Source organism: Manis javanica, chromosome X (assembly GCF_040802235.1).
Source record: "Manis javanica isolate MJ-LG chromosome X, MJ_LKY, whole genome shotgun sequence".
NCBI classification, from domain to species: Eukaryota; Metazoa; Chordata; class Mammalia; order Pholidota; family Manidae; genus Manis; species Manis javanica.
Window position 1 is genome coordinate 115679295 of NC_133174.1, and position 23918 is coordinate 115703212.

Genomic DNA, 23918 nt, shown 5'->3' on the forward strand with positions numbered 1-23918 from the left:
GGATAACTATACCCCTTTGTATATTTTCCTTGGAAGGCCTACCTGACAATTTAGCCTAGTATCTTAACTAAGAAATAAATACATCAACACTGAATTTTTTGGACATTAAATACAGCTCTAAAATCATGATTTAAGCATTTATTCTACAACAAACCTCTTTTAAAATATCATTTTTTTTAAACCTGGTCTTACAAGTTAAAAGTATTTGTGCTAGGTATAGTGGGATGTTATTTAAATGTGTAAATTGGATAAGGCTTGTGCCTTTGGAGACCTTGTAATTTACTTCTTTCTATGTTTTCATGTGTAGGTAACATATGTATTGAAACTGTACATGTGTGTGTGTATGTGTGTTTCAAAAGATATATAGACAGATAGACTCCTATTTTCAATTCATTTCTCCATAGGACAGCATTTTGCTATGAAGACAAGTAGGTTCTCTTAAAACACGAAGTTAATATGAGAAAATACTACTGAATGTGTCTCCTTAATTTCCCAGTGTAATAACAGTGCTTAGAGGACATTTAGACAAGTAATAAGGGAAAATTTTCATGTATTCACATGTAATTAAAATTGATTAAATAGAAACATACACTCAATGCCAGTCTGCTCCTCCAAAATATAATATATTAAAAAATTACAGATCAATGTATTAAAGTATAGTAATCAGTTTCATTGTTCACTTACCAATCATATATTCTGAATTCCTTTGGGTGCTTTTATTGCAATATGCTGCATTTTAATTTACTTCAAATCCAACTGTCATTTTTCTCCCCAAATCAGGGTTTTCAGAATTTCATTCCACACTAACTATAGCAAATGCATATTAAGTTCATGGTAGTTGTTATTTATTACATAAAATTACTGAAACAGAGGATCTTACTGCCTCAGCTCATTTTTTTGACCTAGGATACAGTTACATGTCTCTTTATGGTTCGACTTACCTTCATCTTTGTGTCTACACTTGGTGCAGTCAGCTGAGACCAGAAGTAGAGGGTCAGTAATGTAAAGCATGGCCATCAAAAGGCTTCTTTTAGAACAAAAGATACAGATGAGGCAGCTTGCAAAAAAACCCTGCTGTTGGAAGGCAAGAGCCACGCACATTCTCTGCTCCTCTGTTCTGGATAATTTAGGGATCATTAACAAGGAATGAAGGGAATGGACTCTTTGTTGATGTATATTGAACATATAATTCTAAGAGTTAGTAATTAAGGAAAATATAAGGAAACAATATTGAAAAGATTACATATTTCCTTTTGCCTTTTATATATTTGCGCATTATGCTGTATTTTAGCTTTTTGAAATGATTGAGATGGATTTGACATGTCCAAAAAAGGTCTCAGCAAGGTGAACCAGGTACTTGGATTGGAATTCAGCATATCTTCGTCCTAATAGTTCTCAATAGTTGGTTCAATTTTTTTAGCTGAGTTGTACATATCTTCGTCCTAATAGTTCTCAATAGTTGGTTCAATTTTTTTAGCTGAGTTGTACATTTAGCAGTGTATATCTATACTCCACATTAAAAATAAAAGTAGTACTTCTTAATCTTCAAAGAAATAAAACAAAACCTCACTATATCATTTGTTTTTATAAACTAAAATTCAACAGTGAATATCTACTATAGGCTTGCATGGCCTTGGGAAAGGGGCCAAGATACATTTCAATCCCAGCACTTTCACCTATTAGCTCTATGAATTTGCTGAGTTATCTTAAACTTGCTATACCTCTCCTTCCTACAATAAGAGAAATAATATATGTCTCCAGTTGTTGAGGTAGGTATTAAATACAATTATTTATGTAAAGCACTTACCATAGTACTTGTCTTATCAATATGCATTCAATAAATGATAGTCCACTACACCATGTCTCCAAAGCACTGAATACATGACAATCCACTGAAAATATTAGATATTTAGTTGTATATTGATTTATCTTATTTTAAAATTATGTTTATACATTCACAAATACATGTATATAAAATTTTTTAGAAATGGAAGCAGGTAGTCATATACATTAAATAAATGTTAACATGTAATCAAATGTAAACATGTAATTATTTTAGGGGTATTTATATTTCTTCCCTTTCTGCTTTCCTTATCCTTTTCTCTTTATCCCTCCTTCCCCATATCACCTCCCTTTCCCCACCACACACGAATATACTCAAGCTACCCTCTGTTAGAATTCTAGTATACATCTGAATTACATTAATTCATTAAATCTCTTTTTTGTGTTCTCAAGAATGTATAAAATATACAGGTATAGTAGTATGCATGTATTCTACTTAAATAAAATAGACAAAAGTCAAGGGTGCCTGCATGGATTTGTTTCCATTTACTTTGTGGAGTGCTTTGCCTACTCTTGTAAATTCTGTGAAAATGTGAGAGCATTCTTTTAAACACCTCATTTGGACTAATATAGAGCAGCAGACAGTATATTAACCTCAACCATCTAAACTGCATGATTAGAAATGTTTGACGATTCCCTGCCTAAAGAATCATGATTCCAGCACCTCACTGAAGCGATTAGGCTGCAGCCTCCTTAGGTACATTTATGGGGTGGCTGAAATGCTAAATGTGCTCTTTCTGCTCAGCTCTATTAGGTGCCTGGCAGTTGTGTACAGTGAAGTATGGGATGATAAGGAGAGAGAGTGGCACCTCACTATATTGTCCCCTTCCTAACCCTCAGGTGTTCTAATGGCCTCTGCCAAGTCAAAAGGCAGTGGGTCCGATGTTAATGTTAGACCTATTGACAAAGGGTACTTACAGTTTCTTCTTTTTAAAACTTTCTATCTTGACAACTTTGCAACATCTATGCATGTTCCATAGTTCTTTTAAAATGATTTTTAGATTGGTTTTTTGAGATAATTGTAGATTCATATGCAGTGGTAAGAAATAATGCAGAGAAATCCAGTGTACACTTTACCCAGTTTCCTCCAATGAAAAACTATAGTGAAATATCAGGACTAGGTTATTGGCTTTGATACAGTCTAGAGAGAGAACATTTCTATCACTACGGTAATACCTATTGTTGCCCTTTTATTGCCCCAGCCACTTCCCTTCCACTCTCAACCCCCTTTTTAACCATTGGCAATCATAAATTTGTTTATTTTTATAAATGTGTCATTTCAAAAATGTTGCATAAATGGAATCAAATACTACATAACCTTTTGATGTTGACCTTTTTCATTCAACATAATTCACTAAAGATCCATCCATGTTGGAACATGCATCAGTAGTGTTACTTTTTTATCGCTGAGTAATAGTCCATGGTATGGATGCACCACAGTTTGTTTAATTGTTCATCTTTTGAGGGACACCTGACTCATTTCCAGATTTTTGTTATTACAAATAAAGCTGCTATAAACAGTCATGTACAGGATTTTGTGTGAATATACTTTAATTTCCCTAGGATAAATGTCCAGGAGTGTAATTGCTTGTTTTTATTGGAAGCTCATGTTTACTTTTTTAAAGAACCTACCAAACTGTTTTTCCAAGTGGCTGCACCAATACATATTCCCACCAGCAACGTTTGGCCAGAAATTGGTATTGTCATTATGTTTTTTCTTTAACCATGCTCATAGGTGTGTAGTAATCTCACTGTGATTTTAATTTGCACTTCCCTGATAGCTCACATTGTTGAGCATCTGTTCAAGTACTTATTTGCCACCCGAATATCCTCTTCAATTAAATGTCTATTCATGTCTTTACCCATTTTCTAATTGGATTCTGTTTTAATGGTGAGTTTTGAGAGTTCTTTATACATTTAACACACTAGTCCTTTCTCAAGTATACAAATTTCAAATATTTTTTCCCAGACTGCATTTGTCTTTGATTCTTCTTAACAGGGTCTTTCACAGAGGAAAAGCTTGTAATCTTGGTGAAATTCAATTTATCAATTTTTCCTTTTATGAGTTGGGTTTTTAATGGCACCTCTAGGGATTTTTTGTCTAGCCCTTGATCTCAAAGATTTTGTTCTATTTTTTTTAGTTTTATAATTGTGTTTTAAATTTAAGCACATGATTAATTTTGATATAATTTTTGTATGAGAAATGAAGTTTAGGTCAAGGTCTATTTCTTGACTAAGATGTCCAATTTTTCTAGCATCATATGTTGAAAAAGTCATCCTTCCTCTATTGAATTGCCTTTGCACCTTTGTCTAAAATCAGCTAGGTGTATTTGTGTGGGTCTATTTCTGGGTTCTCTATTCAGTTCTATTTATCAGTGTATCTATCACTCTGCTAATATAACACTGTCTTGCTTATTGTAGCTATGTAGTAAGACTTAATATGGGCTACAGTGATTTTTTCCACTTTGTTCTTTATTCAGGATTCTTTTAGCTATTCTGGAGCCTGTGCCTTTCCATATACATTTAGAACAAGCTTGTCTATGTCTTTGAAAATAACTTGCTGAGATTTTGATAGGAATTACATTAAAACTATACATCAATTTCAGAAGTATGGACATCTTTGCTTTTTTGTGTCTTCAAATATATGAACATAGTATGTGCCTAGATCTTAACTGATTTCATGCATTATTAGTATTTTGTAATTTTCACCAGATCCTGTACATATTTTGCTGTTTGTATATAAACATTTCACTTTATTTGTATGATTTCTAATGGTATTGTGTTTTTAATTTTGATTTCTGTGTGTTCATTATTGGTATACAGAAATGCAACTGAATTTTGAGCATTGACCTTGCATCCGATGGCCTTGATGGACTCAATTATAAATTCTAGGAATATTTTATATATATATTACTTGGAATTTTCTACATAGACAATCACTGCGCATGCAAATCATACAAATAGGGACAGTCTTATCTCTTTTTTTCTAATCTGAAGGCTTTTCATTTACTTTTCTTGCCATGTTAGATTGTGTAGAATTCCCAATACCATGTTGGATAAAAGTACTAAGCAGAAACTCTTACCTTGTCTCTGATTATAGAGGTAAAACATTTAGTTTCTCACCTTTAAAGAGGATGTTTGCTGTAGGTTTCTGTAAATGTTCTTTACCAAGTCTAGGAAGTTTTCTTCTATTGAGTATGCTGAGAGTTTTTATCATGAATGGGGGTTAGGTTTTGTTAAATGCTTTTGCTGAGTCAGTTGAATATGATCATGTGATTTTTCTTCATTATACTTTTGAAAATGGTGGTTTACATGGTTTGATTTTCAAAACCAGCCTTGCATACCTGGAACAAATCCAGTTGAGCATGGAGTCTCCCTAGTTTGGTACATACACATTTAGGATTGTAAAGTCCTCCTTGTGGATTGATCCTTCCTGCATTGTATAATGACTCTCTTTGTCTCTAGTAATTTTATTCACTCTGAAGTTCATTTTTGACATTAATATATATGATTTATATATATTTTTCTCCTGTTTTTTTATGATCATTTGCATCATGTATCTTTTTCTATTTATTTTCAATCCATGTCATATTTGAAGGGACTTACTTATAGAAAGCACATTTTCAGATCATGTTTTCCTTTTTGAATTTTTTAAAATCAAAGGATAGTTGATATATTAGTTTAGTTGTATAACAGTGATTTAACAATTATATGCATTATGAAATGCTCACCACAGTAAGTGTAGTTACCATCTGTGACCAAAGATATTAAAATATTGGCTATATTCCCTCTGCTGTACTTTTTGTCCCCATGCCTTATTTTTTTTTTTTTTTTTTTTTTTTTTGAGAGGGCATCTCTCATATTTATTGATCAAATGGTTGTTAACAACAATAAAATTCAGTATAGGGGGGTCAATGCTCAATGTACAATCATTAATCCATCTCAAGCCTAATTCTCGTCAGTCTCCAATCTTCTGAAGCATAACGAACAAGTTCTTACATGGTGAACGAATTCTTACAGAGTGAATAAATTCTTACATGGTGAACAGTACAAGGGCATTCATCACAGAAACTTTCGGTTTTGATCATACAATATGACCTATAAACCATCAGGTCAAATATGAATATTCATTTGATTTTTGTACTTGATTTATATGTTGATCCCACATTTCTCCTATTATTATTATTATTTTTATTTTTAATAAAATGCTGAAGTGGTAGGTAGATGCAAGATAAAGGTAGAAAACATAGTTTAGTGCTGTAAGAAGGCAAATGTAGATGATCAGATGATCAGGTGTGTGCCTATGGACTAAGTATTAATCCAGGCTAGACAAGGGCAGCAAGACATCCACGGATGCAGAAGATTTCTCTCAAAGCAGGGGGGGTGAGGTTCTGAGCCTCACCTCTGTTGATCCCCAAATTCTCACCTGATGGCCCCCCTGCGACTGTGCCTGTCTTAGGTTGTTCCTCCCTTGAGGAATCTTACCCGTCTCTGGCTAACCAGTCATCTTCCGGGGCCATACAGGGAAATGTAAAGTTGGTAAGTGAGAGAGAAGCCATATTGTTTGCAAAGGTTAGCTTTTTACTTCTTTGCAGATTTATGCCCTGTGGCTTCTATGCCCAGCACTTGTCTCGAGGTATCTTTACCACCTGGAGGAATTATGATACTCGGTAAATTCGATATGAGGCACGAATTCTATTTAAGGTTTGTAATTAGGAAGGAAGAAGAAAAGCTATAGATGTAGCATATGAAGGAAACTTGGGAGGATTGATTATTTCTTTGACATATCTTCTTGTATAGTACCTTAAGTATGTATAGGTTTTAAACTACTAACTAATTTGCACACACATATTAACATAATAGGAATACGGTGACATAAACAAAGCAAATCTATAATTACCAGCCATCTCCAGTGAAGCCAAGAAAACCATTTAGGCACCCTAGGCATTTGTGAAAATTTATCTATGATATGATGGATATTTTCGAACTGTACTTGAACCATCAGACAAATTAAAGCAGCCCATTTCTGGGATCTGTTCACATCCCATATGTTCTTTTAACCATAGATAGTCTATAGTCATGAGATTTTGGGGTGCTACAACTTGCACCCCTCCCAACTCCTGGTTGAGTTCCAACAGTACAGATCCAGTCAAATTCGTTGTCTCACTGTATGCACATGCCAGCCTAGACATCTCCCTCCTCCTTCTTATGGCAAGTCCAGGAGATGGTGGGCTGGATGCAGCCACAACCGCAGCATCGTCCGGATCCCTGTGGAGGCTTTTTGATGATCATCCCCCGGCACGAGTCCTCCAGAGAGTGCTGATGCCGGAAGCTCCTCCTCATATCGTATCTTAGTTCATTTTCTGGGTATCCAAGCTAGGCCTTGATCTTCTGCGTAGAAACAAACAGACCCTTTGCCCACACTTTGACATGCCCTCTATACCACTGTGCAGAACTCATTGGAGGTAAGCACACAGTAACTGCTTTTTTTTTTTTTTTTTTTAATTAAGAGAAAGGAATATTATCAGAAAAGAGTACCTCCATAGCTGATCATCTGACACCCTTTAAGTGATCAACATTAAGGATATTTAAAGCATGCGTTGATCTTTGATTTACCAATAGTTTTATCCTGTTAAGGAGTAATCCCCCTTTTCTTTCTTTCTTTCTTTTTTTTTTTTAAATTTTTAATCTACACTTACCTGAAGAATACTATGTTTACTATGCTCTCCCCTATATCAGGTCCCCCCTAACAACCACATTACGGTTACTGTCCATCAGCTTAGCAAAATGTGGTAGAGTCACTACTTGTCCTCTCTGTGTTGTGCAGCCCACCCTCCCCTTTCTCCCTCCCCCCCATGCATGCTAATCTTAATACCCCCCTTCTTCTTCCCCCCCCTTATCCCTCCCTGCCCACCCATCCTCCCCAGTTCCTTTCCCTTTGGTACCTGTTAGTCCATTTTTGGGTTCTGTAATTCTGCTGCTGTTTTGTTCCTTCAGTTTTTCCTTTGTTCCTATACTCCTCAGATGAGTGAAATCATTTGGTATTTCTCTTTCTCCGCTTGGCTTATTTCACTGAGCATAATACTCTCCAGCTCCATCCATGTTGCTGCAAATGGTTGGATTTTTCCACTTCTTATGGCTGAGTAGTATTCCATTGTGTATATGTACCACATCTTCTTTATCCATTCATCTACCGATGGACATTTAGGTTGCTTCCAATTCTTGGCTATTGTAAATAGTGCTGCGATAAACATAGGAGTGCATCTGTCTTTCTCAAACTTGATTGCTGCGTTCTTAGGGTAAATTCCTAGGAGTGGAATTCCTGGGTCAAATGGTAGGTCTGTTTTGAGCATTTTGATGCACCTCCATACTGCTTTCCACAATGGTTGAACTAATTTACATTCCCACCAGCAGTGTAGGAGGGTTCCCCTTTCTCCACAGCCTCGCCAACATTTGTTGTTGTTTGTCTTTTGGATGGCAGCTATCCTTACTGGTGTGAGGTGATACCTCATTGTAGTTTTAATTTGCATTTCTCTGATAATTAGCGATGTGGAGCATCTTTTCATGTGTCTCTTGGCCATCTGTATTTCTTTTTTGGAGAACTGTCTGTTCAGTTCCTCTGCCCATTTTTTAATTGGGTTATTTGTTTTTTGTTTGTTGAGGCGTGTGAGCTCTTTATATATTCTGGACGTCAAGCCTTTATCAGATCTGTCATTTTCAAATATATTCTCCCATACTGTAGGGTTCCTTTTTGTTCTATTGATGGTGTCTTTCGCTGTACAGAAGCTTTTCAGCTTAATGTAGTCCCACTTGCTCATTTTTGCTGTTGTTTTCCTTGCCCGGGGAGATATGTTCAAGAAGAGATCACTCATGTTTATGTCTAAGAGGTTTTTGCCTATGTTTTTTTCCAAGAGTTTAATGGTTTCGTGACTTACATTCAGGTCTTTGATCCATTTTGAGTTTACCTTTGTATATGGGGTTAGACAATGGTCCAGTTTCATTCTCCTACATGTAGCTGTCCAGTTTTGCCAGCACCATCTGTTGAAGAGACTGTCATTTTGCCATTGTATGTCCATGGCTCCTTTATCAAATATTAATTGACCATATATGTTTGGGTTAATTTCTGGGGTCTCTAATCTGTTCCACTGGTCTGTGGCTCTGTTCTTGTGCCAGTACCAAATTGTCTTGATTACTATGGCTTTGTAGTAGAGCTTGAAGTTGGGGAGTGAGATCCCCCCTACTTTATTCTTCTTTTTCAGGATTGCTTTGGCTATTCGGGGTCTTTGGTGTTTCCATATGAATTTTTGAATTATTTGTTCCAATTCATTGAAGAATGTTGCTGGTAATTTGAGAGGGATTGCATCAAATTTGTATATTGCTTTCGGCAGGATGGCCATTTTGACGATATTAATTCTTCCTAGCCATGAGCATGGGATGAGTTTCCATTTATTAGTGTCCCCTTTAATTTCTCTTAAGAGTGACTTGTAGTTTTCAGAGTATAAGTCTTTCACTTCCTTGGTTAGGTTTATTCCTAGGTATTTTATTCTTTTTGATGCAATGGTGAATGGAATTGTTTTCCTGATTTCTCTTTCTATTGATTCGTTGTTAGTGTATAGGAAAGCTACAGATTTCTGTGTGTTGATTTTGTATCCTGCAACTTTGCTGTATTCCGATATCAGTTCTAGTAGTTTTGGAGTGGAGTCTTTAGGGTTTTTTATGTACAGTATCATATCATCTGCAAATAGTGACAGTTTAACTTCTTCTTTACCAATCTGGATTCCTTGTATTTCTTTGTTTTGTCTGATTGCCGTGGCTAGTACCTCCAGTACTATGTTAAATAACAGTGGGGAGAGTGGGCATCCCTGTCTGGTTCCCGATCTCAGTGGAAATGCTTTCAGCTTCTCGCTGTTCAGTATAATGCTGGCTGTGGGTTTATCATATATGGCCTTTATTATGTTGAGGTACTTGCCCTCTATTCCCATTTTGCTGAGAGTTTTTATCATGAATGGATGTTGAATTTTGTCAAATGCTTTTTCAGCATCTATGGAGATGATCATGTGGTTTTTGTCTTTCTTTTTGTTGATGTGGTGGATGATGTTGATGGATTTTCGAATGTTGTACCATCCTTGCATCCCTGGGATGAACCCCACTTGGTCATGGTGTATGATCCTTTTGATATACTGTTGAATTCTGTTTGCTAATATTTTATTGAGTATTTTTGCATCTACATTCATCAGGGATATTGGTCTGTAATTTTCTTTTTTGGTGGGGTCTTTTCCTGGTTTTGGTATTAGGGTGATGTTGGCTTCATAGAATGAGTTTGGGAGTATTCCCTCTTCTTCTATTTTGTGGAACACTTTAAGTAGAATGGGTATTATGTCTTCTCTGTGTGTCTGATAAAATTCCGAGGTAAATCCGTCCGGCCCCGGGGTTTTGTTCTTGGGTAGTTTTTTGATTACTGTTTCAATTTCTTTGCTTGTAATTGGTTTGTTTAACTTTTGTGTTTCTTCCTTGGTCAGTCTTGGAAGGTTGTATTTTTCTAGGAAGTTGTCCATTTCTTCTAGGTTTTCCAGCTTGTTGGCATATAGGTTTTCATAGTAGTCTTTAATAATTCTTTGTATTTCTGTGGAGTCTGTCGTGATTTTTCCATTCTCATTTCTGATTATGTTGATTTGTGTTGACTCTCTTTTTCTCTTAATAAGTTGGGCTAGAGGCTTATCTATTTTGTTTATTTTCTCAAAGAACCAGCTCTTGGTTTCGTTGATTTTTGCTATTGTTTTATTCTTCTCAATTTTGTTTATTTCTTCTCTGATCTTTATTACGTCCCTCCTTCTGCTGACTTTAGGCCTCATTTGTTCTTCTTTTTCCAGTTTTAATAATTGTGATGTTAGACTATTCATTTGGGATTGTTCTTCCTTCTTCAAGTGTGCCTGGATCGCTATATACTTTCCTCTTAAGACTGCTTTCGCTGCATCCCACAGAAGTTGGGGCTTAGTGTTGTTGTTGTCATTTGTTTCTATATATTCCTTGATCTCTATTTTGATTTGTTCATTGATCCATTGATTATTTAGTAGCATGTTGTTAAGCCTCCATGTGTTTGTGAGCCTTTTTGTTTTCTTTGTAGAATTTATTTCTACTTTCATACCTTTGTGGTCTGAAAAATTGGTTGGTAGAATTTCAATATTGTGGAATTTACTGAGGCTCATTTTTGTGAGCTAGTATGTGGTCTATTCTGGAGAATGTTCCATGTGCACTTGAGAAGAATGTATATCCTGTTGCTTTTGGATGTAAAGTTCTATAGATGTCTATTAGGTCCATCTGTTCTAGTGTGTTGTTCAGTGCCTGTGTGTCTTTACTTATTTTCTGCCCGGTGGATCTATCCTTTGGGGTGAGTGGTGTGTTGAAGTCTCCTACAATGAATGCATTGCAGTCTATTTCCCTCTTTAGTTCTGTTAGTATTTGCTTCACATATGCTGATGCTCCTGTATTGGGTGCATATATATTTAGAATGGTTATATCCTCTTGTTGGACTAAGCCCTTTATCATTATGTAGTGGCCTTCTTTATCTCTTGTTACTTTCTTTGTTTTGAAGTCTATTTTGTCTGATATTAGTACTGCAACCCCTGCTTTCTTCTCACTGTTGTTTGCCTGAAATATGTTTTTCCATCCCTTGACTTTTAGTCTATGCTTATCTTTGGGTTTAAGGTGAGTTTCTTGTAAGCAGCATATAGATGGGTCTTGCTTTTTTATCCATTCTATTACTCTATGTCTTTTGATTGGTGCATTAAGTCCATTTACATTTAGGGTGACTATTGAAAGATATGTACTTATTGCCATTGCAAGCTTTAGATTCGTGGTTACCAAAGGTTCAAGGTTAGCTTCTTTAGTATCTTACTGCCTAACTTAGCTCGCTTATTGAGCTGTTATATACACTGTCTGGAGAGTCTTTTCTTCTCTCCCTTCTTATTCCTCCTCCTCCATTCTTCATATGTTGTGTGTTTTGTTCTGTGCTCTTTTTAGGGGTGCTCCCATCTAGAGCAGTCCCTGTAGGATGCCCTGTAGAGGTGGTTTGTGGGAAGCAAATTCCCTCAGCTTTTGCTTGTCTGGGAATTGTTTGATCCCACCATCATATTTAAATGATAGTCATGCTGGATACAGTATCCTTGGTTCAAGGCCCTTCTGTTTCATTGCATTAAGTATATCATGCCATTCTCTTCTGGCCTGTAGGGTTTCTGTTGAGAAGTCTGATGTTAGCCTGATTGGTTTTCCTTTATAGGTGACCTTTTTCTCTCTAGCTGCCTTTAAAACTCTTTCCTTGTCCTTGATCCTTGCCATTTTAATTATTATGTGTCTTGGTGTTGTCCTCCTTGGATCCTTTCTGTTGGGGGTTCTGTATAATTCCATGGTCTGTTCGATTATTTCCTCCCCCAGTTTGGGGAAGTTTTCAGCAGTTATTTCTTCAAAGACACTTTGTATCCCTTTTCCTCTTTCTTCCTCTTCTGGTATCCCTATAATACGAATGTTTTTCCTTTTGTATTGGTCACATATTTCTCTTAGTGTTGTTTCATTCCTGGAGATCCTTTTATCTCTCTCTATGTCAGCTTCTATACGTTCCTGTTCTCTGGCTTCTATTCCTTCAATGGCCTCTTGCATCTTATCCATTCTGCTTATAAATCCTTCCAGGGATTGTTTCACTTCTGTGATCTCTTTCCTGACATCTGTGATCTCCTTCCGGACTTCATCCCACTGCTCTTGCATTTTTCTCTGCATCTCATCCCACTGCTCTTGCATTTTTCTCTGCATCTCATCCCATTGCTCTTGCATTTTTCTCTGCATCTCTGTCAGCATGTTCATGATTTTTATTTTGAATTCTTTTTCAGGAAGACTAGTTAGGTCTGTCTCCTTCTCAGGTGTTGTCTCTGTGATCTTTGTCTGCCTGTAGTTTTGCCTTTTCATGGTGATAGAGATAGTTTGCAGAGCTGGTACAAGTGACCGCTGGAAGAGCTTCCCTTCTTGTTGGTTTGTAGCCTTTTCCTGGGAGTATAGCGACCTCTAGTGGCTTGTGCTGGGCAGCTGCGCGCAGACAGGGCTTCTGCTTCCTGCCCAGTTGCTTTGGGGTTTATTTCCGCTGTTGCTGTGGGCTTGGCCTGGCTGGGGCTGTTCCTCCAAAATGGTGGAGCCCCGTTGGAGGGGGAGCAGCCAGGAGACTATTTATCTCCGTAAGGGGCCTCTGTGCTCCCTGCTGCCCAGGGGGTTAGAGTGCCCAGAGATCCCCAGATTCCCTGCTTCTGGTCTAAGTGACCTGTCCTGCCCCTTTAAGATTTCCAAAAAGCACTCTCCAAACCAAAACAACAGCAGCAACAATGAGAGAGGGAACAGAAAGAAAGAGAAAAAAAAAAGGAAAAAAAGGGGAAAAACAAGCGATTTTTTTTTTTTTTTTTTTTTTTTTGTCCTCAGGTGCCGGTCCCAGGCACCCGCTCACTGGTCCTGCTGCCCTGTCTCCCTAGCACCAGGGTCCCTGTCCTTTCAAGGCTTCCAAAAAGCACCCACCCACCGGTCCCGCAGGGAAGGAACGCTCAATATTCTTTGTCCTCAGGCACTGGTCCCACGCACCCGCTCACCAGTCCCGCCGCCCTGCCTCCCTAGCACCGGGGTCCCTGTCCCTTCAAGGCTTCCAAAAAGCACTCGGCAAAAAGAGAGAAAAAAAAGGGGAAAAACGCGCGATTTCTTCCGTCCTCAGGTGCTGGTCTCAGGCACCCACCCACCGGTCCCACAGGGAAAAATGCGGGATATTCTTTGTCCTCAGGTGCCGGTCCCAGGCACCCGCTCACCAGTCCCGCCGCCCTGCCTCCCTAGCACCGGGGTCCCTGTCCCTTTTAGGCTTCCAAAAAGCACTCACAGAAAAGAGAAAAAAAAAAGGGGAAAAACGCGCGATTTCCTCTGTTCTCAAGTGCCGGTCTCAGGCACCCGCCCACCGGTCCCGCAGGGAAAAACGGGGGATATTCTTTGTCCTCAGGCGCCGGTCCCAGCCACCCGCTCACCAGTCCCGCCACCGTGCCTCCCTAGCACTGGGGTCCCCGTCCCTTCAAAGCTTCCAAAAAGCGCTCGCCAAAAAGAGAAAAAAAAAAAAAAGGGGAAAAACGCGCGACCTCCTCCGTCCTCAGGCACCGGTCTCAGGCACCCACCCCCAGGTCTCGCAGGGAGAAACGCAGGATATTCTTTGTCCTCCGGCGCCGTTCCCAGGCACCTCCTCACCGGTCCCGCCACCCTGCCTCCCCAGCAACGGGGGCCCGTCCCTCTAAGGCTTCCAAAAAGCGCTCGCCAAAAAAAAAAAAAAAAAAAAAACCGCTCCGGTTTCTCTCCACCCGCCGGGAGCCGGGGGGAGGGGCGCTCGGGTCCCGCCGGGCTGGGGCTTGTATCTTACCCCCTTCACAAGGCGCTGGGTTCTTGCAGGTGTGGATGTAGTCTGGATGTTGTCCTGTGTCCTGTGGTCTCTATTTTAGGAAGATTTTTCTTTGTTATATTTTCATAGCTCTATGTGTTTTTGGGAGGAGATTTCCACTGCTCTACTCACGCTGCCATCTTGGCTCCGCCTCCCTTATTTATTTTATGATTGGAAGCTTGTACCTCTTTATCCCCTTCACCTGTTTTGCTGATCCCTCTACCATGTTTTCTTTTTAGTCTACCCTGTCAGTCTTTTGATTAGTGTATTTAGAACATTCATATTTAAGACAGTTATTGATATGTTTAGACTTAAGTCTGATACTTGTTTTCTGTTATTTCCTCCTTTACTTTTTCCTTTGTTTCTCTTTTCTCACCTTCCTGTGGGTTATTTAAACCTTTATATTTATTTATTTATTTTAGGATTCCATCTTCATTTATTTATGGTATTTTTTAGTATATCAGTTTAATAAAAATTTCTTAGTGGTTTCTCTAGGTATTAAATATGCATAAGTGTATATTAATCATAGTATATAGTTATCCACGTTTTCCTACCTTGAGTAAAGTATAGCAACCTTATTTCCAGGAAGTTACCTTGTCTACTTTTACATATCATCGTCTAAAGTATTGCCTCCATACACATTGAGTACCACATGAGACAATGTAATGATTTTTGTTTCAACCATCAAATATGATTTAAGAAACTATAGGTTAGTCTATCTTATTTGATCATATTTTAATCCATTTTGATATTCATTTCTTTCTGAAATTCCAAGTCTTCTTTTGTGATTACCTTTCTGCCTAGAGAACTTTTTTAGCCATCCTTCAATGGTAGGTTCTCTAGCAACAAATTCTCTTAGTCTTGTTTCATCTGAGATTGTCTTTATTTGTTCCTTCATTCCTGATTTTTTCTAATAGATAGAGAATTTTTAGTTGACATAACTTTTCTTTTCAGCAATTCCTTCTGGACTCCGTCATTTCAGACAAGAAATCTAATCTATTGTCAGACAGACATTTCTCCAAAGAAGAAATACAAACGTCCAACAGGCACCTGAAAAGATGCTCCACATTGCTAAGAATCAGGGAAATGCAAGTCAAAGCCACAATGAGATATCACTTCACACCAGTTAGAATGGCCACTATCCAAAACACAAGGAATAGGCAAGGATGTGGAAAAGTGGGAATGCTCCTATACTGCCGACGGAATGTAAATTGGTACAACCACTGTGGAAAGCAGTATTACGGTTCCTTAAAAACTAAAAATAGAACTACTATATGACCCAGTAATTCCACTTCTAGGAATTTACCAGAAGAAGAAAAACAAAATCCCTGATCTGAGAAGATATATGCACCCTTATGTTTATTGCCACATTATTTACAGTTGCCAAGATATGGGAACAACCTAAGTGTCCATCAGTAGATGAATGGATAAAGATGTGGTACATATGCACAATGGAATATTATTCAGCCACAGAACTAAAAGAAATCCTGCCATTTGCAACAATATGGATGGATCTAGAGAGTATTATGCTCAATGAAATAAGCCAGGCATAGAAAGACAAATACCATATGATTTAACTTATTTGTGGACTATAAAACTAAAGCAAAACAGAATGAACAAAATAACAGTAGATGCATAGACACTGAGAAGTGACTGGTGGTTACCATGGTGGTGGGGGTGGGGAGAGTGGGTAGGTAGGGTGAGGGGGATAAAGGGGCACAAAAAATTTCCAATCATAACATAAGTTGGTCAGGGGGATAGTAGTACAGCATGGAAAATATAGTCAATGATTCTATAATATCTTTTTATATTGACAGATAGTAACCAGACTAGTGGGGGTGAGGGTTTAATAATATGGGTAACTGCTGAACAACTGTATTGTACATTTGAAGCCAATATAAGATTGTATATCAATGATACTTCAATAAAAATACATTTATAAAAGGAATATGGAAACGAAGAAAAAAATGCAATGTGTAGACATTGCTTGGAGTCCAATTCAAACAAACCAACTACAAAAAAGTTATTCATGAGACAATTGGGGAAATCTGACAATGGACTGTTTGATGACGTTAAGGAATTTTACTTATTGTATTATTGGTTTTGGTTTGGTAAAATGTTGTATTCTACATATAATTTCAGAGATAAATAGGAAAGTAATTGAAGATGAGATGATGCATTTTGGGGGATTTTCTATAAAACAATCTAATGGTGAGGAGGAATGCAAAGGTTAGTTGGAGGAAGGAAGGTTGGCAATTTGTTGATTGTGGAAGCTGGATAATATATACATGGAGGGAAGGGCATCATTATGCTATTCTCTCTATATTTGTCTTGATAGATAAAGCTCCATCTTTAACTTTTTCTTAATAAAAAGTTTTTAAAATAAAACCCGTCAGACATCTAAAGCCTACCCCAGGGATTCTAATTCAATTAGTCTAGGATGGGACACTGAGATGTTTCTAAATCTCCAGGTAATTCTAGAGTGTAGCTAGCTTTAAGAACTACCATTCTAGGCTGAATTTCTTGAGGACAAGAATTATATCATGTTCATTTTTGTTTCCAAAGAACATACTACAGTACTGGGCACATAGTATGTTCTCAATAAAGTTGAATGTTTAATGAAAAAAAAGAACTGTATTGTCTTTCAATTGGGTTTTCCCCTCTAGATAACGTGTCATTTTTTTTATTTGTTTTTAAGATTTTTTTCATAGTCTTCAGTTTTCAGAAATTTAATTATAGTGTTGTTGCTGTGGATTTATTTGGGTTTATGCTGTCTGGGTTCCTTGAATCTGCAGGATTTCACTATTTTTTGCATATTTCCCTGTCTTGGGGAATAGGACTAGTCCTGCTTCCTATCCCCTTGCTTTCTCTCTTCCCTGCCAGGTGGGTATGGACGTTCAGTTCCCTGCTGATACCAGGAGTGAGGTAAAGTTGGAGTGCTGACTAGCTCTGATCCTAGCTGTTTTGCTCAGCCTCACTGGTGCTGGGAGTGGGTGGAAGATCAACTCCTCACTGAGCACTGACACTGGTGAGGAGGAGGAGGCGGATAGAGCGGAGTGGTAAACAGCTTTTCCTTGAACCCTCCCATTAAGTTTCTTTGTTGTCAGTTGTGAGTGGAGGCTCAGCGCACCACCGAGCACACTGACAGGACACCTTCAGGGGAATCAGGTTGTAACACTTGCTTTTGCCTTGCTGAAAACAGATCAGCTCCCCACTTCACCTCACTGAAACAGTGAGGGTGAGGAGAAATGGGGTGGTTTTCCTGTTAGTGTTTGGCTGGAGTAGGGTGAATGTTGCCCAAAAAGTTTTCTGTTGAGGCTTTCCTTTCTTCTCTTTTCTATAGGGCATTATTAGATTTTGATGTTTACTTGGTCCCAGGATAAAGGAGACAGATGTAGTAGTTAGCTCTTGTTTACTATGAATACAAGTTCTATGGATACATTGTTCATTCTACTCCAGGAGAGATTAGAATGACCTATTCTGGTCCTTGCTAGTCTTTTCTGGCTGCTGTGTCTGAACAGCTATAGAGCTGCCCTTTTCAGCAGGTCTTACCACTGATCACAGGCTGAATTCCAGAATCTGTCGTAGCTGCTCTGTGTCTTTACCCATGGTGTCCAACTTCCACATATGTCCACATCCATATCCCACCATTTTTGATGGTGCAAAGAAATGATCTTTTAAAAAAATCTCTATCATTAGCAGAACCTTTCACTCAACCCCTGACATAGTCCCAATCTCTGAGAAGTGAGTAAGAACACAGAATATGAATTCAGAATACTTGGGTTCAAATCCTGCATCCATCACTTACTAATTCATTGACTTTAGGCAAAATCATAACTTCTCCAAGCCTCATTTTCCTCATCTACAAACTCTATCACTATAACAACAATAGATTAAACAAGGTAATATTTGTAATGTTGCTACAACAATGCTTGTTAGTATAATAATATAGTAAAAGTGTAAGGTTATATGGTAAAATATAATAAGTTCTATATACTTAATAGATGTAATTCCTCTGCCTAGGCCACACTCTGCTTTGACCTTAAGCTGATCATAAGCCTCTCTAATTGCTAAGGCTTTCACAATATTCATCTGGATAGGGGTCCATTTTCAGGGAAACCCTGAAGTACACTGAGGATGTTAATCTCCCACTGGCAACACACCCTGACCAGACCTGGGGGAGAAGAGCCTAGACCGCCGTTTCTCAAAGAGTGGTCTACAGACCATCCACATCAAACCTTTAGGAATAGGATCAGGGTGTATGTCTATTTCGTAAGCTGCCCCTCTGTTCTAAAATACACTTAAGTTTGTGAACCACTTCCCTACATGCTTTGTGCCTTTTCACATACATTGCCTCTTTATGAAATGTCCACTCCCCCACCACCACCTGTGGAAAGAAAATACAGCCTCCTCCCTGAAGCCTTCCCTAATTTCATGTTCACCACCACCAGCAGATGCAACCTCTTCTGTTGCTATGGGATGAGTGAGATAGAGAATCTGAACTGGGGTGCAGGAGAGTGTTGGGAGCACTGGAATGCACCACATGGACTGCAGTGGTGGAAAGTGCCCATGGTTTGTACTTAGAATTTGTGCACTTGAGATGACTTTGCAGAAAGGGTGGGGAAGGGGGGTAGAAAAATCAGCAAACAGGGCATGGTAAGGGGGGAAGAAACAGCAATGAAGTAGCTCCCATGGACTCTACTGATTGGTCAAAAAGTAAACTCATCTCCCAGGCACCTACCCACTGCATCAGGTGCAGTTTTTGTCATGAGGAGGGGTGCGTGTGCAGAACTGGTATCAACCACCAGTCTCACAACCCCAGCTATCACTGTTTAACAGCCTCAGCATGAACTTGCCACCGCATTGGCTGCTCTGAAGCTGGAGAGTACAGTATGAAACCCAACTCCTCCGACTAAGCCAGTATTCTGAACCCTTACATTCTCATCATTGTATCTGTGTGGTTGTCTCCTTCTGGAAAGTCCTTTATCTCCATCTCTGATTGTGAAAATCTTGCACATCCCTCAGAACCCCTCAGTAAAGCCTCTGGGGAGGATGCCCAGGCACCTGAGCCTCTGGGACTGAGGGTGGGGACAGAACCTATGAGCAGGGTGGGAGGTATCCCTCCCCTTGACTCTTCCTTTCCATCTCCTTAGGGCTCTGAGGTACAATGGAAGCCAACACCTCCAAGGAACCTCCCTTCCTTGCAACAGGGCTTCTGCCACATTCTCAAGGCTGTGCCTGACCATGGAGTCCTGGACATCATCCAGGCCATAAAGCGTGGCTCCCTGATCTGCTTTTGTAACACATCCCTGAGGGCACGCCAGTGCAGGAGCTCAGAGACTTATACTTGAGATGAAAAATAATTTTTTTTGTGTGTGTGAAACTGTTAAGATACCCAGAGAAGAGTGGCCTCATTAGGAATCCAGGTAGGAGGGTCTCTCTGCAGTTATCCAAAACTCCCATTCCCCACTAAAGTCAATGTCTAATCTTGGCCAAGTATCTCCCTGCATCATACCAAGTGCTGACTTGTTTGTTCATACAGACAACTGTCCTAGCTCCTTCTAGCCTCGTGCCAAACTGTATTTTATGCCTTAATTTTTATATAAGTAGGCATTTTAGGAAGAAAGCTTGTTGGTGCTGTCCTGAGTGTGAAGAAATATCACGTTTCACTTGGTGGGGCTCCAGGCCAGGCACATGTGGCCCTCCGGGGATTCTTGAGCACAGACCCTCAGCCCACCCCAGCCCACCCCAGCCCAGCCTAAGTGGTCCGCCCGCCGCTGTCGGCTGTACGCTCCCTCCCACCGCGCCTGCCTGCTCCCAGCCCACGCCTCTCGCTGCCTCCGCCCCTCGCTCAGCTCAAATAACCCCGCGCGGTCCGGGTCCCACCCGCCTTTCGGCTCCCGCTGCCCCGCCAGACGCACTTCCCGCCCTCGCCTACACTCGCGCTACCGCTGAGCTCCGCTCCCTCCGGCCCGCGAGCCTCGTCAGCTCTCGCCCTCGCCGCCGCTGACTCTCGTCGCCGTCCACCATGGCCCAACAGCAAACAGGTAGCATGGGAAAAGCGCTCACGCCCGCGCCCCAGGAGGGCGCCTCGAGCTCGTCGTCGCAGGATTCAGCGGCGGCGGACGGAGAGGAGCCGCTGGTGTCCAAGAAGAAGCTGCGCTCGCTAGTGCACTATCTGAAGCGCCGCGAGGTGGGTGCGGACCCCGAGGGCTCCAAGGGCCTGCTGCGCTCCTACGCGGCGCAGAAGCTGCCCGAGCTGCTGAGGGAGCGCGAGCTGACCCTGGGCACCCTCAACAAGGTGTTCGCGTCGCAGTGGTTGAACGACAGGCAGGTGGTGTGCGGCACCAAGTGCAACACGCTCTGCGTGGTGGACGTGCAGTCAAGCCAGGTGACGCGCATCCCGCTGATGCGGGACCAGGGGCCGGGGCTGGCGCGCGCCCAGCCGAGTTGCGGTATCCATGCCATCGAGCTGAACCCTTCCAAGACACTTCTGGCCACCGGGGGCGAGAACCCCAACAGCCTGGCTGTCTACCGGCTGCCCACCCTGGACCCCATGTGCCTGGGAGACCGCTTCGGCCACCAGGACTGTATCTTCGCCATCGCCTGGATAAGCGACACAGTGGTTGTAAGCAGTTCCCGCGACAGCACCGTGGCGCTGTGGCAGATGGACGCCGACGTGACCAGCGGCAGCGTCGCCAGGCACAACAACGCGGGGCTCCCAGTCTACGCCCAGATCCGCCCAAAGAACTTGGAGTCCATCCCCAGGGCCAACAGCAACACCAGCCGCCACAAGATGCGGGCTCTGGCCTTCAACAGTAATAACCAGGAGCTGGGAGCGGTGTCCCTGGACGGCTACTTCCACCTGTGGAAAGTTCGGAGCACCCTGTCCAGAGTGCTGTCCATCAGGCTGCCCTACTGCCATGAGAACGTGTGCCTGACTTACTGCGATGAGTTGTCGCTCTACGCGGTGGGCTCCCAGTCTCACGTCTCCTTCCTGGATCTGCGCATTGGTCGCCAGAACATCCGTCCCATGTGCTCGCGAGAGGGCGGTGCAGGCGTTCGCTCGCTCAGCTTCTATGAGCACCTCATCACGGTGGGCACGGGCCAAGGTGCCCTGCTCTTCTATGACGTCCGCGCCCAGAAGTTTCTGCAGGAGAGGGCCTCGGCCAGCGTGGACTCCCCTCCCCTGCACGCCGGGAGGAAGCTCAGGCTCACATGTGGCAGAGGTTGGCTCAACCATGATGACCTGTGGGTGAACTACTTCGGTGGAGCCAGCAACTTGCCCAACGCGCTCTACACCCACTGTTACAACTGGCCCGAGATGAAGCTCTTCGTGGCTGGGGGTCCTCTGCCCTCCGGCCTCCACGGGAACTATGCAGGCCTCTGGAGCTGAGGATGCTTCTGTGTTCTGGGAGCCCAGATTTACCTTCAGTCTCCTCCTCTTCCTTCTTCACGCTGTGTTTGTACTTTTAACTCTGCGGCCTTTTGCCTTCCAAGTAGAAAGAGCCCAACTTAACCTGTGCTTAGTATTTTAGGTGGACAGAGAGAGGCGTCTTTCAGGCAATCAAAACTTAGCTTTAATACTTTTCTACATTTCTCTAACACCATCTTTTTGAGTTCTCATACAAAGATTTTTGGCTAATTCTTAGTTGTGTTCCCTCCTTGAAGTATTTATGAATACTTTCTTTAATGCCACACAGTCATGGTTTAAGAGTCATGTGTATGTACCTTTTTTTTGCTTACCAGTATTGCAATAATATTTTTTGGTTAGTTTTCATTGCAGATAGATGGTATATTAAGAGTGTTTTTCCAAACAGTTTGCTGTGTTCTAGCCATAGTTCTATAGCATTGTTTCCAGTTGGAAAATACAGTCTAAGTTCTAGATTACCAATTTTTGGAAACATTCCATTTTCAATTGTAATTTTAGTGTTTATAGTTTGTAAGTTGTTTGTGCTAAACATGCTTTTCCAAAAATTGACTCTCTTTGGAAATAGGTTGTCATAGAATCTTGTTTTTTTGTTCCAGAATCTCAGAACACTTCAGCAGTGCAAGAGTTCTGTTGATTGAATGTTCAAAGTTAATCTGAAAACCTAACTATCTTTTTCTCCTTCAACTCTTTTAAGTTTTCATGAATTGTTCTTAAGTAGATAAAAGAATGTGTATTTTTTCACTTCCTGCCTTAGTACTGTCAAGACTTCAGAATATATTTTAATGTTTGTTGTTTAAGGAACTTGCACAGAGTTTCAGTGCCATCATTCAAAGCAGGGATTCTAATACAAAAATGTAGAATGTATGGCAGGCTGGGCAGAATGTATATTGATCCAGGATATAGACTGGGTATTTTGTGTTGCTGTTTTTAATACCAAATATTACATGTGAGCATACTCAAAATTTTCCAGTTCTGCTGGACAGTTAAGTCACAACAAAACACTACAAAGAAAAATGAGCCTAGTCCCTACCCCTTCTGAAAAAGATTTGTAAAGTTCAAATTAAGATTCTATTTTGTAAATTTCAAAGATTATTACTGAAAGTAGAATAAATATGCTATTAACAACTAGTGGTGTTATAACCCTCAATGTAATGTATGATTACCAAGAACACAAAAATTTTGCCTCAAGAAAATGAGCTGGAGATTAAAAACAAATGGGATTAGGTTGAAGAAAAGTGCTTTGGGGCTCACATAAATACAAATTGTGGATTGTTAGGAAACAGGCTGTATTTCTCCATATGTGAGAATATTGGAAATGAGAAGGGAGATTGGCCCTTCCTCAAAACTGGCCAGGTTATGCTGACCTTGGATAAGTATTATGGCATGTCTGTTTTTCCTTAAATGTTTTGGCACTCGGATGCTGCTGCCTTGGTGTGCGTGCACTACAAGCTGTTCAGTTGCAGATCTGAACCAAGTAATACAATAAACGGTACTAAAAAGTGAGTTAAGAAAAATATAGAAAAAAATAAGCTTTTGTTTACAGTTTGTTTTAAAGGTTTATATATTAACAAGTTTACATACTTGTTGTGCTTTAGCAGTAAAATGTATTTGTGTGCATGTATGTGTCTCCAACTCAGTTGTAAATGTCTTGAGCAGAGAATACAACTGTCATCTTTATATTCTCTCATTTTTGACTAATGCCTTGTACATCATAGGCAGTCAGTAAATATTTACTGAATGAATGTATTTGCCTCTGGAGACCTAAGTTCAAGGCTGTGAAAAATAACTAAATGCATAAGTACATCAATAAATAAAGATTTACTCTTAAATAGTATGGAATCCTGTTTTGTCTTTGCCCATTTCTTCTTCATTCCCAGGTCAGGCCATGGTGCTTATCCATTCATAAACTTCCCCATATGTGAAACCAGAAGATAAAAGAAAATTCACAAATTTTGGATGGCACTAGAACATAGTATTTTCACCTGCAAATACTTCGATTTGAAGATTCTTTAAAATATTTTATGAACTTTTTTTCAGAAATTAGTTTTGAAAGAACTTTATTTGTAGGCAGTTTGTCTTTTTATTTAAAAGTATATGTTTGTTAAAAACTTTTAAAGTTTCATAGGAACTTCATCCAAGTTCACTGCCTTCTTGTAAGTTACAGGGTATCTTTATGGTTAGTTGGTCATTGTTTCGGGACAT

At 40.2% G+C, this 23918-nt stretch overlaps 1 protein-coding gene across 1 annotated transcript; it reads left to right on the forward strand.

Annotated features, from left to right (window-relative positions):
• The first annotated feature begins 20228 nt into the window (after positions 1 to 20228).
• LOC108398516 (DDB1- and CUL4-associated factor 12-like protein 2) lies at positions 20229 to 23512 on the forward strand. Its single transcript, XM_037008715.2, has one exon. The coding sequence runs from the start codon at positions 20313 to 20315 to the stop codon at positions 21678 to 21680; it is 1368 nt and encodes a 455-aa protein (XP_036864610.1). The 5' UTR covers positions 20229 to 20312; the 3' UTR covers positions 21681 to 23512.
• Positions 23513 to 23918: the final 406 nt, after the last annotated feature.

Bases quoted from the DNA above. Each gene is read 5' to 3' on its own strand.
- LOC108398516 (XM_037008715.2), top strand. From the start codon at position 20,313: ATGGCCCAACAGCAAACAGGTAGCATGGGAAAAGCGCTCACGCCCGCG.